This window comes from Rousettus aegyptiacus, unplaced genomic scaffold, assembly GCF_014176215.1.
Source record: "Rousettus aegyptiacus isolate mRouAeg1 unplaced genomic scaffold, mRouAeg1.p scaffold_m13_p_13, whole genome shotgun sequence".
NCBI classification, from domain to species: domain Eukaryota; kingdom Metazoa; phylum Chordata; class Mammalia; order Chiroptera; family Pteropodidae; genus Rousettus; species Rousettus aegyptiacus.
Genome location: NW_023416288.1, coordinates 34386503 through 34400006, shown reverse-complemented (window position 1 = coordinate 34400006; position 13504 = coordinate 34386503). Strand labels below are relative to the sequence as shown.

Sequence of the window (13504 nt, the reverse complement as noted above, 5' to 3'; positions counted from 1 at the left end):
TCCATAAAACTTTCCTGAGCCAGAGGGCTGCACCCCAAAGATGTTGGTCAGGGTTAGGTCGGCGGAGCGTGAAGTGTAATTTGACTAGAAATCGCTTCGGGTGTTCCGGAAGGGGCCGAGTCTGTGTTCAGCGCGGGGGGAAGGGGTGAGGGAGGAAAAACTCGGGGTAGGTACACAGATTTTGGTGGCAGGAGAACTTGAGGTCGGGGGGATTTATCAAAGGCAAAACTGCAGGGACCACCTCCTGAGCCGAGGAGGCTGGACTTCCGAGCCGTAGATTAAGCTCCACCTCACAGCATTAATTTCAAACTGCGCGACCGTTTCTCACCTGCCCTGCGCTAAGGCGGGGGCTGGACTCAATTCCGAGAGAGGGGAATACGCAGGACTCGAGCCTTACGCAATTCACTGATGCCATTTACGCAAGTGACGTCAAGCACCGCCACTATCACTAAGGGAGGGAGGAGTACGTGCTTGGCGTAGGGAGGGCGTAGAGCGTTCCCGCCATTGGCGGCGGTTAGGGCGTTTACGCAACGGCCTGACGTAAAGACGCGTTAGTTGGGGGGAAGGTTCTAGAAAAGCGGCAGCAGCGGCTCTAGCGGCAGTAGCAGCGGCGCCGGCTTGCTGTGCGGAGGTTCTTCTAGCGGTGTTGTTTCTCCAGCGGCGGCAGTTCTCACTACAGCGCCAGGACGAGTCCGGTTCGTGTTCGACCGCGGAGATCTCTCTCATCTCGCTCGGCTGCGGGAAATCGGGCTGAAGCGACTGAGTCCGCGATGGAGGTAACGGGTTTGAAATCAATGAGTTCTTGGAGAGGGCATGGCGAGGCCGTTGGCGCCTCAGTGGAAGTCGGCCACCCGCCTCGTGGGAGAGCGGCAGTGAAATTAGGCCGCTTTAGAAGCGGTCGGTCTCGGGGTATTTTTGAAGAAGGCTCGGGTCGTCAGCGGACGCCCGTTCGCACAGCATCTTCCCCACCCTGAGCCTCCCGGCGCCATTTCCCTTTGCTGGGGGTGGGGGATGGGGATCTTCCACATGGCGGCCGCTGCCCCGCTTGAGTGAAAGTGGGGCGCGGAGGCGGGAATTCCTATTTCCTTTTTTAAAGCCGGCTGGGTTGGGGCCCCCCGCGTCCCCGCGTGCGAGCGTTTCGGCGGGCCCCGGGTCCCCGGGAGCGAGGCTGCGGAGCCTCCCCTCCCCCTCTCCAGGGAACCGGATTTGGCGGCCGCCATTTTCATTACTCTCCTTCCTCGCCGCGTTTTTCTCTTAACTGACTGAAACCTGCTCGTTCGGCTTCTTTATCAAAGAGTAGAAGTCGTTAGCTTTTTTATTTCCCCCTTTGGGCTGATTTCATGCTGTTCTGAGGTGGATTCCGAGTGTTTTATGCGCTCGGATCTTTAAAAGCCCTGCGCACCTCATGAGCGGCGCTCTCCTTCCCCCTCGATGAAATGGCGCCATTGCGTTCAGAAGCCACAGCGAGGAGCGGGCGGGGGGGAGGGGCGGGACGACGACGGGCTCGGTCCGCCTGGCTTCAGAGGCGGTAAAGCGACCTCTAGGGTCTGGGGCCAGTTTTAAGACGAGCCGGAGTACAAAGAAAATATTTTATTTTCCAACCCTTGTTTTTTTGAGTAACGGTTTTTACCTGGGTCTGCGGTGACAAAAAAGACATTTGTCTCGCAGTAAAGTTTAGAAATAAATCAAAATTTGGAGATATCAAGACTAGTTATGACCATGTGGGTGGCAGTGGGGAAGGAGATTATGGGAGTATTCGTTTCAGAATTCTTTATTTTCTTGAAGGCTTATTTTTTTTTTTGTGGAGTTTTTTCCGTATCTTAAGTAATAAACTCACTGGAAATTTTAATTTTACTGGTAAAGGCCGCGGAATGATTAGGTAGAAATTGAAGCAAGTGAAATGAAAATAACTTTATCCTTAAACTTGTTTGAAACGGCTGTCCGTCAATGCGTGTATTGTTAGATACAACATTGCTTTGGAGTGGGCCGCTGTGTATTTGATTTTTGTTACTTGCTGTTCTCATTTATGTCTACAATCATGGTTGATCATTACATTGATAAGCATAAGGGCTCAAGCGAAGGGGGTCTACCTGGGTATTTTCTTTGACCGTAAAGCACGCTTATAAAATAACTTTGTAATCGATAGTGGACACCGGGTAAGTTTGGAGATGAGGTAAGTAATGAGTTTTTACCTTTTGTTAGTGACTTGTAGAAACTGTTGTAGTTGTACTTTCTAAAATCTCTCATTCGGGTTTTAAAAGACTATTTACTAACTATACAGCATGTAGAAGCAGTCCCAATACCAATATGCCAAGTAATTAATCATTTCGTAAGATTGTTACTTAAACGTATCAGGAGCAAGTTTGATAATTTGATCTAAATTTTTTCAGATTCCTGAAAAGCTTATCTTTTTAAGGTTGAATATATCGTGATTGGGAGGACAGACCTTAGAATTGGGTTGAGAGCTGTAATGCTATTTGCTGGGAATAAAAGATTTTTTGTGTATCAAAGCTTAATGTTCTATTAGTTTGTATCATACATTTACAGCAGTTGGTTCTGGACTTTAGACCTATTGTTTCTGAATATTTTAAATTTTTAACCTAGTCTTCTGAAAACCAGGTATAATGACCAATCCTTTTAACTTGACAGTCCCAAATACAGGACTGGTAATGAGCATATTAATGCAGCATATTTGCTTGGTGGTTTATTAGGGAATAAAAGTTTTCGGCCCAGGCATGTTTCCTTTTTCCTTGTAAAATTAAGACACTTATGCTGTATAGTTTTGCAGGACGACCATTAAGTTCAATACATTTGAGCATTTTTTTCTTAAGAATTGGTGAAGTGTAAATGTCAGTGGTCATTTAAACATTTTTTATGGTTTTTGAAAAGTGAGATGATTGCAGTGAGTGTATTTTAGTGGTTTCATGGTGGTTACCCCCAATCAGTTTATGCACTGTCGACCTAAATATCAAAATTGAGAATGCCCACAAAAAAAGTTAAGATTTTTTAAAAAGTTTAGATAAGCTTTAGTTGGTCATAGAAATAAGTCGGTCTGGGTCAGAATAGAAGCAAAACTTAAAGACTTTTGCTACATATGTTGACTATACAAATTTTTACTAGGCGTGAGTAGTTTGGTGTATGTGGGGGGAGAATGATCCTTACCTAGGTGTCGATTGCGATGTAGTAGAACCTCCACCAGAGGGAGCAATGAAGGGAAAGAAATCTGTCACTTTTCAGAAACTATGGACTGTAAAATGTAAAACTAAGGATTTTAAGTAAAGTGCCAGCAATTTTTATATTCAGAGTATTTAAACTGGGTATTTGAAAGTTAACTTTTCTGTTTTAGGATATAGGATTGAATGCAAATTCTGATAAGAATCCTTTAACCCTTCAGTGACCAGGGAATAGATTTGTTTTCTCTAGAAGCTTTTTAAATTAAGTAGTATTATATTTGTTTGAAATGTCAAGTAGGTTTAGAATCAAGTATTGATGACTTTGAAACGTGTGTAGTTCATCTGAGGCAATTTTTTGGTGTAACACAACTAATGCAGTTTAACATATGGTTTAAATTTGATGTAAGTTTTTTTCTTCCCTCCAGAAAACTTTAGAAACTGTTCCTTTGGAGAGGAAAAAGGTACTCTGCCAGCAGGTCACCTTATATTTAAGAATTTAATTTCCTGCATACAAAGAGAAAATGTAAATAAAAATTGAAATGGTGTTTTCCTTTGCAGAGAGAAAAGGAACAGTTTCGTAAACTCTTTATTGGTGGCTTGAGCTTTGAAACCACAGAAGAAAGTTTGAGGAACTACTACGAGCAATGGGGGAAACTTACAGACTGTGTGGTATGTTAAATATGAAAGTGCCTACAGATAATATTCTTTCAAGTGTTGGTCTTTGTTTAAAATGTTAAGTGACTCCCGGAGAAAATCACTTTAAAATTCATGTTCGTTATAAAATGCTATTCGTATTCCTAGTTCAAAGCACAAGTAATTAGATAGATTAAATGCTAAAGTTTCCCCTTTGGTTTTAAAGGTAATGAGAGATCCTGCAAGCAAAAGATCGAGAGGATTTGGTTTTGTAACTTTTTCATCTATGGCTGAGGTCGATGCTGCCATGGCTGCAAGACCTCATTCGATTGATGGGAGAGTGGTTGAGCCAAAACGTGCTGTTGCAAGAGAGGTGAGCATAATATGACTTTGTACAGTAAATGAAAATTTTTGTTCCATCGAAGATTAATGTGTAATTTTTGAAAGAACTTAGTTCTTTCTGACGTGAGGTTTTTTCCTTAAAAAGCTATGGGGGGGGGGTTCTGTACTTTAGACTAATTTATTGTTTAAAAGACTGGGTTTTTGTTTATAAGCCATTGTTTCACCTGGTATTCTATAGAAGCCATTTATGGTATACAGAAATAGTGTGCTTTTGATAATTTGTGTTTTTTTTCTGTTGGGATAACTTTTTACCCTTCCCACTGCTACAGGAATCTGGAAAGCCAGGGGCTCATGTAACTGTGAAGAAGCTGTTTGTTGGTGGGATTAAAGAAGATACTGAGGAACATCATCTTAGAGATTACTTTGAAGAATATGGAAAAATTGATACCATTGAGATTATTACCGATAGGCAGTCTGGAAAGAAAAGAGGCTTTGGATTTGTTACTTTTGATGACCATGATCCTGTGGATAAGATTGTGTGTAAGTGTCTAAACACAGTGTGTGTGGTTCTTTCTTAGATTAACATTTGGGTATGTTTACACTTGTAATTTTATTAAAAGGTAAGCTTTGTAAATTATAATTTATAGAATGCTGATTTAACGGAGTCTGAACTTTTCGTTACAGTGCAGAAATACCATACCATCAATGGTCACAATGCAGAAGTAAGAAAGGCTTTATCTAGACAAGAGATGCAGGAAGTTCAAAGTTCTAGAAGTGGAAGAGGAGGTAACTTTCTTTCTATTTATTCTTAAAATTTATTCGTGTAAGCGTTTTATATTAACAGGGCATTTATTTTAGGCAACTTCGGTTTTGGAGATTCTCGTGGTGGTGGTGGAAATTTTGGACCAGGACCGGGAAGTAACTTTAGAGGAGGATCTGGTGAGTTCAAGTTCTAAATGTTGGAACTGTGAATATTCTTTGATTAAAAGCTATGATTCACATTTAATTAGAATTAGGAACTCCAGCCTGATTTTAAGAAGTTATTCATAAGACTTTAGGTTGTATTCTGATGGGTTATTTTGATTTGGTTAGGCAAGAGGTAATAGTTAAAAACAATCTCATAATTAAGCAAGGAAAATCACTTGGAGAGAGATTCTTTTATGGTCTCCTTTTTAAGAAGTTAAAATCATGTTGCAACCACTTAAACTGTGAAGTACTGAATAGTGAATGAACACAGATGCCTTCCTTATCTATGAATTTAAAAGGTCTAAGTCTTAAATTTTTTAAATTTTAGTTTATATTTGAAGTAATAAGGTGCCAACTGATAAACTTGGGCCTCTATTCATTATTCATATGTAAATAACTGCAGTCTCTTAAATTGAAGCTTGCTAAGTCTAAATCTCCAAATTAGGCCAGCTATGTTAATTTAATTACACACTAGTGTGTGTTTATTCTTGAGAATAAAGTAACACCAGTGTTCAGCATAAACCGAGATGGTGCCTAGAGAATTTGGTGGAAAGGAAGATAAATGGAATAGGGTGAACAGTACATAATCATGCTATTTTTCCTGCCCCTAACAGATGGCTATGGAAGTGGTCGTGGATTTGGGGACGGCTATAATGGGTATGGAGGAGGACCTGGAGGTCAGTTTCTACAGTTGGTTTATGTGACTTAAAAGATTTAATCATTTATATGTTTGTCTAATTTAACGTTTATGTGAACTTTTTCTTAGCATTTTACATTTTACTTTTTATAAAGAGCTAAGGTGATAATATAGTTCAGGTGTTTGGTTATCATTCACAGACAGCTTTTATATAGCCTAGGAAGAATATTTGTTAGGTGATCAGTATAGTTCGCAAAATCTTTGGGTGGATTTTAAATGAAAATTTAAAGATGCCATCATAGTATCCTGTTTCTCAATCGTAAGAATTGGACATAAATATATTAAAAGTTTATTTTCTTGGAAAAGTTTGGAACACTGGATATGACCATGGTCAAGTCAAGCATGTAAGGGGCATATATGTAAGAACAATTGTGTTGTCTTAGTCCTTAACAAAGATGGATGTATTTCCCAGAATAACTTCCCAAAAGTCACCAAAGGAACTTCCTCAAAATACACGAAAGTGCTTCTGGGTTTAGCTAAGGTTGAGAGAGTCACTGTTATCTATCTAATGGTACATTTAGATATACGTTTTATTGGAATAAAAGGTCCATGATGCCTGCTAATTGTCAGACATTTAAAACTGAGCTAGCAATAGACCTAATTTTGCCACTCATTAAGCATAACTAAGGTACTTGTACATCTTACTTCCCAGTTTTGCTTTGAAATTCAAACATTTATTTTGTTTTATGAGAGATTAGTTCTTATAATGTGAGATTAACTACCAATATGAGTTTTTGAATTATCTGTAAGTTTGTTAATTTCAGGTCTCCCCCTCCCCATTTCTACTCAAGAGAAGGGTAGTAAGTATATTATTTAAGAGACAATTTATAGGGAAATAGGAGCTGGGAATTTTCATCTTCTGGACCACTTAGGAGGATTTGGTGGTTCTATTTTGTCCCATTATCTTCTATCTTATTTGTGTTCACGCTCTTAACAAAATATAAATAGTATTTTCAGGATGCCATCAAGGGAGCTCTTAATGTCTTTAAGTTTTAGAGTAGAGTTGTGACATTATGGATATTTGTCTCTAAAGGTTTTACCAGTTGGTTGTGGGCAGGTTATTCCCCATCCCCAAATGTTTATGAGGGATATTCTGTTCTGCCCTTGAGGCTATTCTTAGAGATTTCATAGAACAAATATTTTACTTGTAAAAAATGTGTTTTGGAAAGCTGGAATTGGGTGTGATAAGACAGTTCAAATGGCATTGAAAATATTAAGTAATTACTTAAAGGCTTATTTTATAATAGGTGGCAATTTTGGAGGTAGCCCTGGTTATGGAGGAGGAAGAGGAGGATATGGTGGTGGAGGACCTGGATATGGCAACCAGGGTGGGGGCTACGGAGGTGGTTATGACAACTATGGAGGAGGTAATAAATTCACCTGCAACCTTTATGTGGGAATTTGGAGTGGAATTAATGACTTTTAACAAAATTATTTTCATTTCAATGTCAATAGTTGCCTTAATCATAGAATTGTAGATAGGCGTTTTGCATTTATTCTGATTTGTTTTTGTGGGAAATTTGTCCTAAATATTTAGCATGTGTCTCTGGTTTAATGTTTGATGATTATTTTGACGTTTGTTATGCAAAACATAAATTTCAAATTTTTTTGCAGGAAATTATGGAAGTGGAAATTATAATGATTTTGGAAATTACAACCAGCAACCTTCTAACTATGGGCCAATGAAGAGTGGAAATTTTGGTGGTAGCAGGAACATGGGAGGACCATATGGTGGAGGTAATTTGTTAGATTTCTCAATTTTGTGTGATTGAAAGAAAAAGGATTAGTTGATTTGAAATGGAAGAGAACGTGCCGGTTGTTTGATAATACTTCCAACATATAGGATTACTGAAAAAGTTTTTTCAAAATATTTCAGTTGTCAGCTTTTGAGTGCTTGGTGTGATGGATGGTGGGATATCATGGTGTAAAATAAGAGTTGGGAAAGCAGTTTAGGTACTTCACATGGGGAGGTCTTTTTATTTTGGCTATTTAAGCGCCAATTACTGAGCACATTGCAAAATGGTGTATAAATTTGAGTTGCCTTCGAAAATTAATTTAGTTAAATTTTGTTCAAACTATTTGATATTGAGAAAGTTTTTACTAGGACCAAATAGTTTTCTTATGCCTCCAGTTACTGTCTTTAATTCCGTAACTCTGATTCCAATGATTGTGGTAGGCAACCCTCTAAAAGAATAGCATCAGCAAAACGTTTTTGAATTTAAAGGAAAAATTATCTATGAATCTGGATAGCTTATTTCCCAAGTAATTAGGATAATTAGAAATAGTGGGTATGAATTTAAAGAGTATATGGGTATATAGTATGATCCCAGCTATACAGTATTAGGCTAGTCATGGGAAATCAAAGTAAGTTTGCTTTGTCTTTTTACATTTTAGGAAACTATGGTCCTGGAGGAAGTGGAGGAAGTGGGGGTTATGGAGGGAGAAGCCGATATTAAGCTTCTTCCTATTTGCCATGGGTAAGTACTTTTAAGTTTACATTATTAATACCTTGGGGAGACCTAGCGGCCAGGAGTAAAAGCTTTTTAGGATCATGTTATCTTTCCTTAAAATCTGGTTAGATGGATAATTTCATAACCTATTTTTTTTTTACTCTTTACTTCTGTTGAAACAGGCTTCACTGTATAAATAGGAGAGGATGAGAGCCCAGAGGTAACAGAACAGCTTCAGGTTATCGAAATAACAATGTTAAGGAAACTCTTATCTCAGTCATGCATAAGTATGCAGTGATATGGCAGAAGACACCAGAGCAGATGCAGAGAGCCATTTTGTGAATGGATTGGATTATTTAATAACATTACCTTACTGTGGAGGAAGGATTGTAAAAAATGCCTTTGAGACAGTTTCTTAGCTTTTTAATTGTTGTTTCTTTCTAGTGGTCTTTGTAAGAGTGTAGAAGCATTCCTTCTTTGATAATGTTAAATTTGTAAGTTTCAGGTGACATGTGAAACCTTTTTTAAGATTTTTCTCAAAGTTTTGAAAAGCTATTAGCCAGGATCATGGTGTAATAAGACATAACGTTTTCCTTTAAAAATTTAAGTGCGTGTGTAGAGTTAAGAAGCTGTTGTACATTTATGATTTAATAAAATAATTCTAAAGGAAATTGTGTAATTATAGACTTTTTATTTTAAATAAGTTAAGGAGTGGGTAGTATAATTAAGGTCCATTGCAAAGCTGTTATATTTGTGTAAGATAAATGCTGGTCAGATGTAAGTGTGTTGTCTGCAATTCATCAGGATTAAATTATCTAGATAACTTAAGGGATATCTCTGCAAGGAGAAACACCTTTTTAGATCTTTTAGATGCTGCTTCTTCAATGCAAGGAAAGGAAATAACCCCAGCGAGGTACTCTTCAGGGATACAGGTCTAGTACAAGAAAACTTGACGGCTACTAAATTCAGCCAGTCTTAAAAAACTGTGCTGTTTCTACAAAGCTTTAACTACAGTAGTTTATAAGGATGCCAACGAAAGCTGAGGGTGTAGAGCAAAATAGTTCTAAGCTTCAGTTAAACTTCTTTAGGTAAGATCTCGTTTACTTTTTCTTTCTTAATTTTCCTCCCCAAAAGATAAAACTAATACTCTTAAATGGTCTTTCAGTATAGTGGTTCTTATGTAGTTTAACATAGCTGTAAAATTGAGTTTAACAATTTATAAACTCAAGAGAATAATTTTATACACCCTTGTTTTCCAATCTGTCATTTAAATTATTTTGGTTGTTTTTTCCCTTTTTCCTTCTTTCCCATCCCCCTCCCCCTCTATGAAGATTCAGGTGCTTAACATATCATTTTTTTCCCTGCTGGAATTTTAGCATTGATATGAACCGTGGACAAGTATATTCTGCTGCCATAAAGACTGTAAAGTGCTTCATTTCAACAGCTGAGGCAAGCCAAGTGGTCATTAATAAAGCTTTTCTTGGTTCCTTCAGTGGTGTTGGTAGTAAAATGGTAGGTAAAAGTTAGGCTGCAAGTTCAATAAATCATGAAATTTCCCATCGTTACACTCTTGTGTATTCACATTTCTTGGTTCAAGCATTTTGAAGTGAACTGGGGGTTTTTATTAATAAAGACATTTTGTTCTTTGATATGGTTTTAGCTTTACATGATTATCAGGATCAGGCTAAGGAAGAAGGTAGGGAAAAATGGTTGAATATATTTTCAGACAATAGTTTATGCTTTGGAATAAAATGTCAGTCTACGTTATGAATTCTGTATGTATATATTCAGTATTAAATACATGGGTATACATGTGGTAATTCCTTCCCAGTTCCCTGACCTTAATAGGAGAAATTTAGGTTGGCTGCTGAAATTCATTTCTTAATGTCATCAGTTTGATTGCCGGGCTTTATTGCCTTTTCAGGAATGTGATAATCAGGGCATATTCTACTGTATACACCAGTGAGTCTTCTTTGATCCTAAGACCACCACTGAAGTTATTTAGGTTTTTTGGACAAACATGATAAACTTCTTCAGATACTTTTTTTTTCCTTTGGCAGGAAGGTGTCTTGCTGCAGGTAACTAATGAAGAAGTGGTCAACCACAGAGTCTTCAAGAAATAAGAAATTCTGTACCATCTGAAAATAGTTCTTGGTGCCTTCATTTAAAAAGCACTTTTTAAGATTAAAGGGAAACGTTTTCTGATAAAAAGTCATTTAGTACAGGTTCTTGATATAAAAACAATTATGAGTGTTGTTTGTGAAAGTTACATCATCAGATAAATGTATCATGTTTAAATTAGGTTTTGTGAGTAGACAGATAAAAATTCTATTTTAAATACTAAGTTTATAAAATAAATACTTTTGTATCCAAATACTTGGTGTAATGTTTACACATAAAATGTGTGAATCTTGTACTACAAACATTCAGTTGTCTAAAGGATTGCCATCCCCTAGATATATAAAGCAGTTTCACAAAGCTGTGCATATTGCCATTTTCCAATATTGAGAGATGAGAAAAGCATTGTGGACAATATTGGCAGTCCCTAATAAAAAAAATGCCATTCTTTATACACTGTATATTCAGCGTTTGAATACTGCTAGTTTTTTGGCTTTACATTCCATGCTGAACATTGCTGGTGGCGTGTTTAAATATTAATGGATTGTAACCAGCTAAGTGGTCCAAATTAAGTGGCTATGCAAACACATGAGACGACAACCTGTCATTCTAGTTTCTCAATGGTTAATTCTCTGGTATATACACTGAGTATCTGACTTTAAAGGTTTAAGGATGGTGGATAAAAATTAACGGTGACCTTGGTTATTTACCTGAAATAATGAAAAAACCATAAACAACAGTAAGGTTGAGTTTTACCTACGATTTTCGGTTCTGATATGAGATATGTCACAGGTAAGTCAAACCTAATGGCTAACAGATGAGCTAAAAGCTGTATCCATCTAACACGTGAGACTACTGGCTTCAAAAAGTACCTAGCTCTACAAATAAAATTAACTTTGAACAAGGTAAATCAACATGGTATAATCTGAAAGTATGTAATTCTTAAGCAGCACAAATAAGGAAAATTTTGGGCTGCAATGTAGGTTCATCTGGTAATAGTGAAACATGTTACAAGTGTATTGCTGTTGATTCTCAACTTGAGATTTAAGGTACTTTTTGTATGACCCCACACTGTTATAAAGGAAGAACTTTGAATACAGGGTGCTTTTATGTTTTCATCTCACGCTTAACCCTTATTGCTGCGTAACACATCTCAGCAGCTTCAGACCAACAGTAAACTTGGGCCCTTGGTATTTGTGGTTCAAGTTTGAAGCAGTTTAGCTGTGTAATTCTGGCTGAAGCTCAAGATAGATGGCAGGTAACTTGACCAGGACTGGAAAATTTACATCCAAAATGGTCAGCCGATAGGGCTGGCCAGTTCATTTTGGCTATTTCCTTACCCTGTAGGTGATCTAAGAAGCCCCCAAATGTGGCTCATTTGGAAGTCACACTCTGGGGTGGTATGATTAACAAGGGGCGAGCATCATTGGGGGCTGGATTTCACACTTTCTCATGAAAACGATTTATTGCCATGTAAGGTTTTCCATAACCCAGTATGGTGTAAATACAAGTTAGGTTGGCCTGTAAAGGTGATCCTAACAATTTTGTACTAGATGTTTCAATTATCAAGAACTAATTTTAGTAATTTAGGGAGACTAACCACGCCTTTCTTAGTTCAAAAGTGGACAATGACTTTGGAAGGTAGAAAAACACTAATCTTGGAATATCTAAAAAAAGACAATTCCTGGTTTAATGTTCCCAGATGGTTGATAAACCCCCAAAATACTGTCACCACTATTTAGTGCTTGAGTTTAACAGGTTTTTGCCAAGTAGTTAAACTGGTGTAAGTAGATTACCCAAGAAAGCAAAAAGGCTGATTGAACCCTTTAAAGATGGGTATGTCAACTATCATGTAGTATATGGGCAGACATTCTTTGTTGGTAAGGTTTCAGTCTGGAAATTGGGCTACTGTAGGTCAGTGCTGAACTGGATTTGGCTTTGAAAGGACTACATGTTTAGCCGGTCAGACATCTTGGGCCATATCTTTTTAAGCACATTTTACATTGGACTAAGTTAAGGAATAATTTCCTATAGTTAAAAGGAAGTTAATATGTTGAGAAAAATTGAAAATGGAATTTTAGGTTTGGCCTAGACTACTGGAAATTCAGAAGAGGAAAAGATACTTATCAAAATGGACCCCGAGGAGGCTAAGGAATTACTACGAATTGTGTAAGGAAGCAAATCTTAATGGTCCCTGTTTTTAGACTTAATGCCAAATACTTGGGAATACAATTCTGGTTATGTGGCTACTTTTCCCATAAACTGATTTCTCAGCTTACATTCATTGCTTAACCGTGTGTGTGTGTGTGTGTGTGTGTAATATAATTTGGCAAGACAACCCTTGGTTGACCTCTCAGATTGCAAAGACCTTGTCAGTTTACAGTCCCTTTTTATGCCTACAGCACCTACTCTTAGGTGGTCTCCCAGCCAAGTACTAACCAGGCTTAGCCTCTGGGATCAGATGGGATCGGGTGTACCGGGGTGGTATAGCTGTAGGCTCACTGTTCAGATTTATTGAAGCCTGATTTAACTATTTTAAGGAATGGGTCAGATAAATGAGCTTGGTTTTCAGCAAATGATAAAATATACAGTTTTAATGGCCTCTGAACATTATTAAAATTTGAAGCAGAATAGATTGGATTCCAGTGTAACCTAAATGTTAAGACTGAACTAGTAAAAGTTTAGTTGGCCTTTGTTTATCGGTTTGAGTCGGGACTCAAATCTTGAGATTTCCATTGCTAAGATTGAATTATCAGTGATGGAGTAAGCAGCTTAAATTTATCCATTCTGGATCCAGTTTCATTTTTGTTAGGAAACTAGGTTTGATTCATTGGTCTTTGGTTACAATGCACCAAATACCTTCCAGGCCTAAACTTCAAGTCCCAGCTCTCCACCAGGTGCTTCTTTCCCCCTTTGTCAATTTCATGTTTTGTATTTCATTGCAGTCTTTATTTTCAAGGGTTTGGGGAGTTGACAAGTAGGCAGTCAATAATTGAGCAAGGCTATTAGCAGTTTTGAATCCTACAAGTAAATTGACTATGTTGTACACTTGAAGTAATTTGTGGTAAGGTACCTCAAAGTTGAAATCTACCAAAAGTTAAAAAGATACAACAGATTTAAATGTT

The 13504-nt window shown here is 37.8% G+C and overlaps 1 protein-coding gene across 5 annotated transcripts; it reads left to right on the top strand.

Annotated features, from left to right (window-relative positions):
• Positions 1-579: 579 nt before the first annotated feature.
• Positions 580-10635, top strand: HNRNPA2B1 (heterogeneous nuclear ribonucleoprotein A2/B1). 5 transcript variants are annotated; one of them, XR_004953937.1, is made up of 12 exons: positions 580-776; positions 3599-3634; positions 3732-3842; positions 4033-4179; positions 4478-4688; positions 4833-4934; positions 5007-5087; positions 5729-5791; positions 7426-7548; positions 8206-8288; positions 8444-9773; positions 10322-10635. XR_004953937.1 is itself a non-coding variant. In XM_016135917.2 (12 exons), exons 1-11 carry the CDS (start codon positions 771-773, stop codon positions 8265-8267), a joined length of 1062 nt encoding a protein of 353 aa, XP_015991403.1. In that variant the 5' UTR covers positions 580-770; the 3' UTR covers positions 8268-8288; positions 8444-10635. The 5 variants fall into 5 exon arrangements, 3 of the variants coding, with proteins under 3 accessions (XP_015991403.1, XP_015991404.1, XP_015991406.1); XM_016135917.2 differs by adding an exon at positions 7059-7178 and having other exon boundaries at positions 8444-10635; XR_001595760.2 differs by lacking the exon at positions 3599-3634 and adding an exon at positions 7059-7178 and having other exon boundaries at positions 582-776.
• Positions 10636-13504: the final 2869 nt, after the last annotated feature.

What these genes read in the sequence shown, in the direction of transcription:
- HNRNPA2B1 (XM_016135917.2), top strand. An exon ending in TTCCTTTGGAGAGGAAAAAG is followed by an intron (nt 3,635 to 3,731) that starts GTACTCTGCCAG and finishes TTTCCTTTGCAG; the next exon opens with AGAGAAAAGGAACAGTTTCG. An exon ending in TTATGACAACTATGGAGGAG is followed by an intron (nt 7,179 to 7,425) that starts GTAATAAATTCA and finishes ATTTTTTTGCAG; the next exon opens with GAAATTATGGAAGTGGAAAT.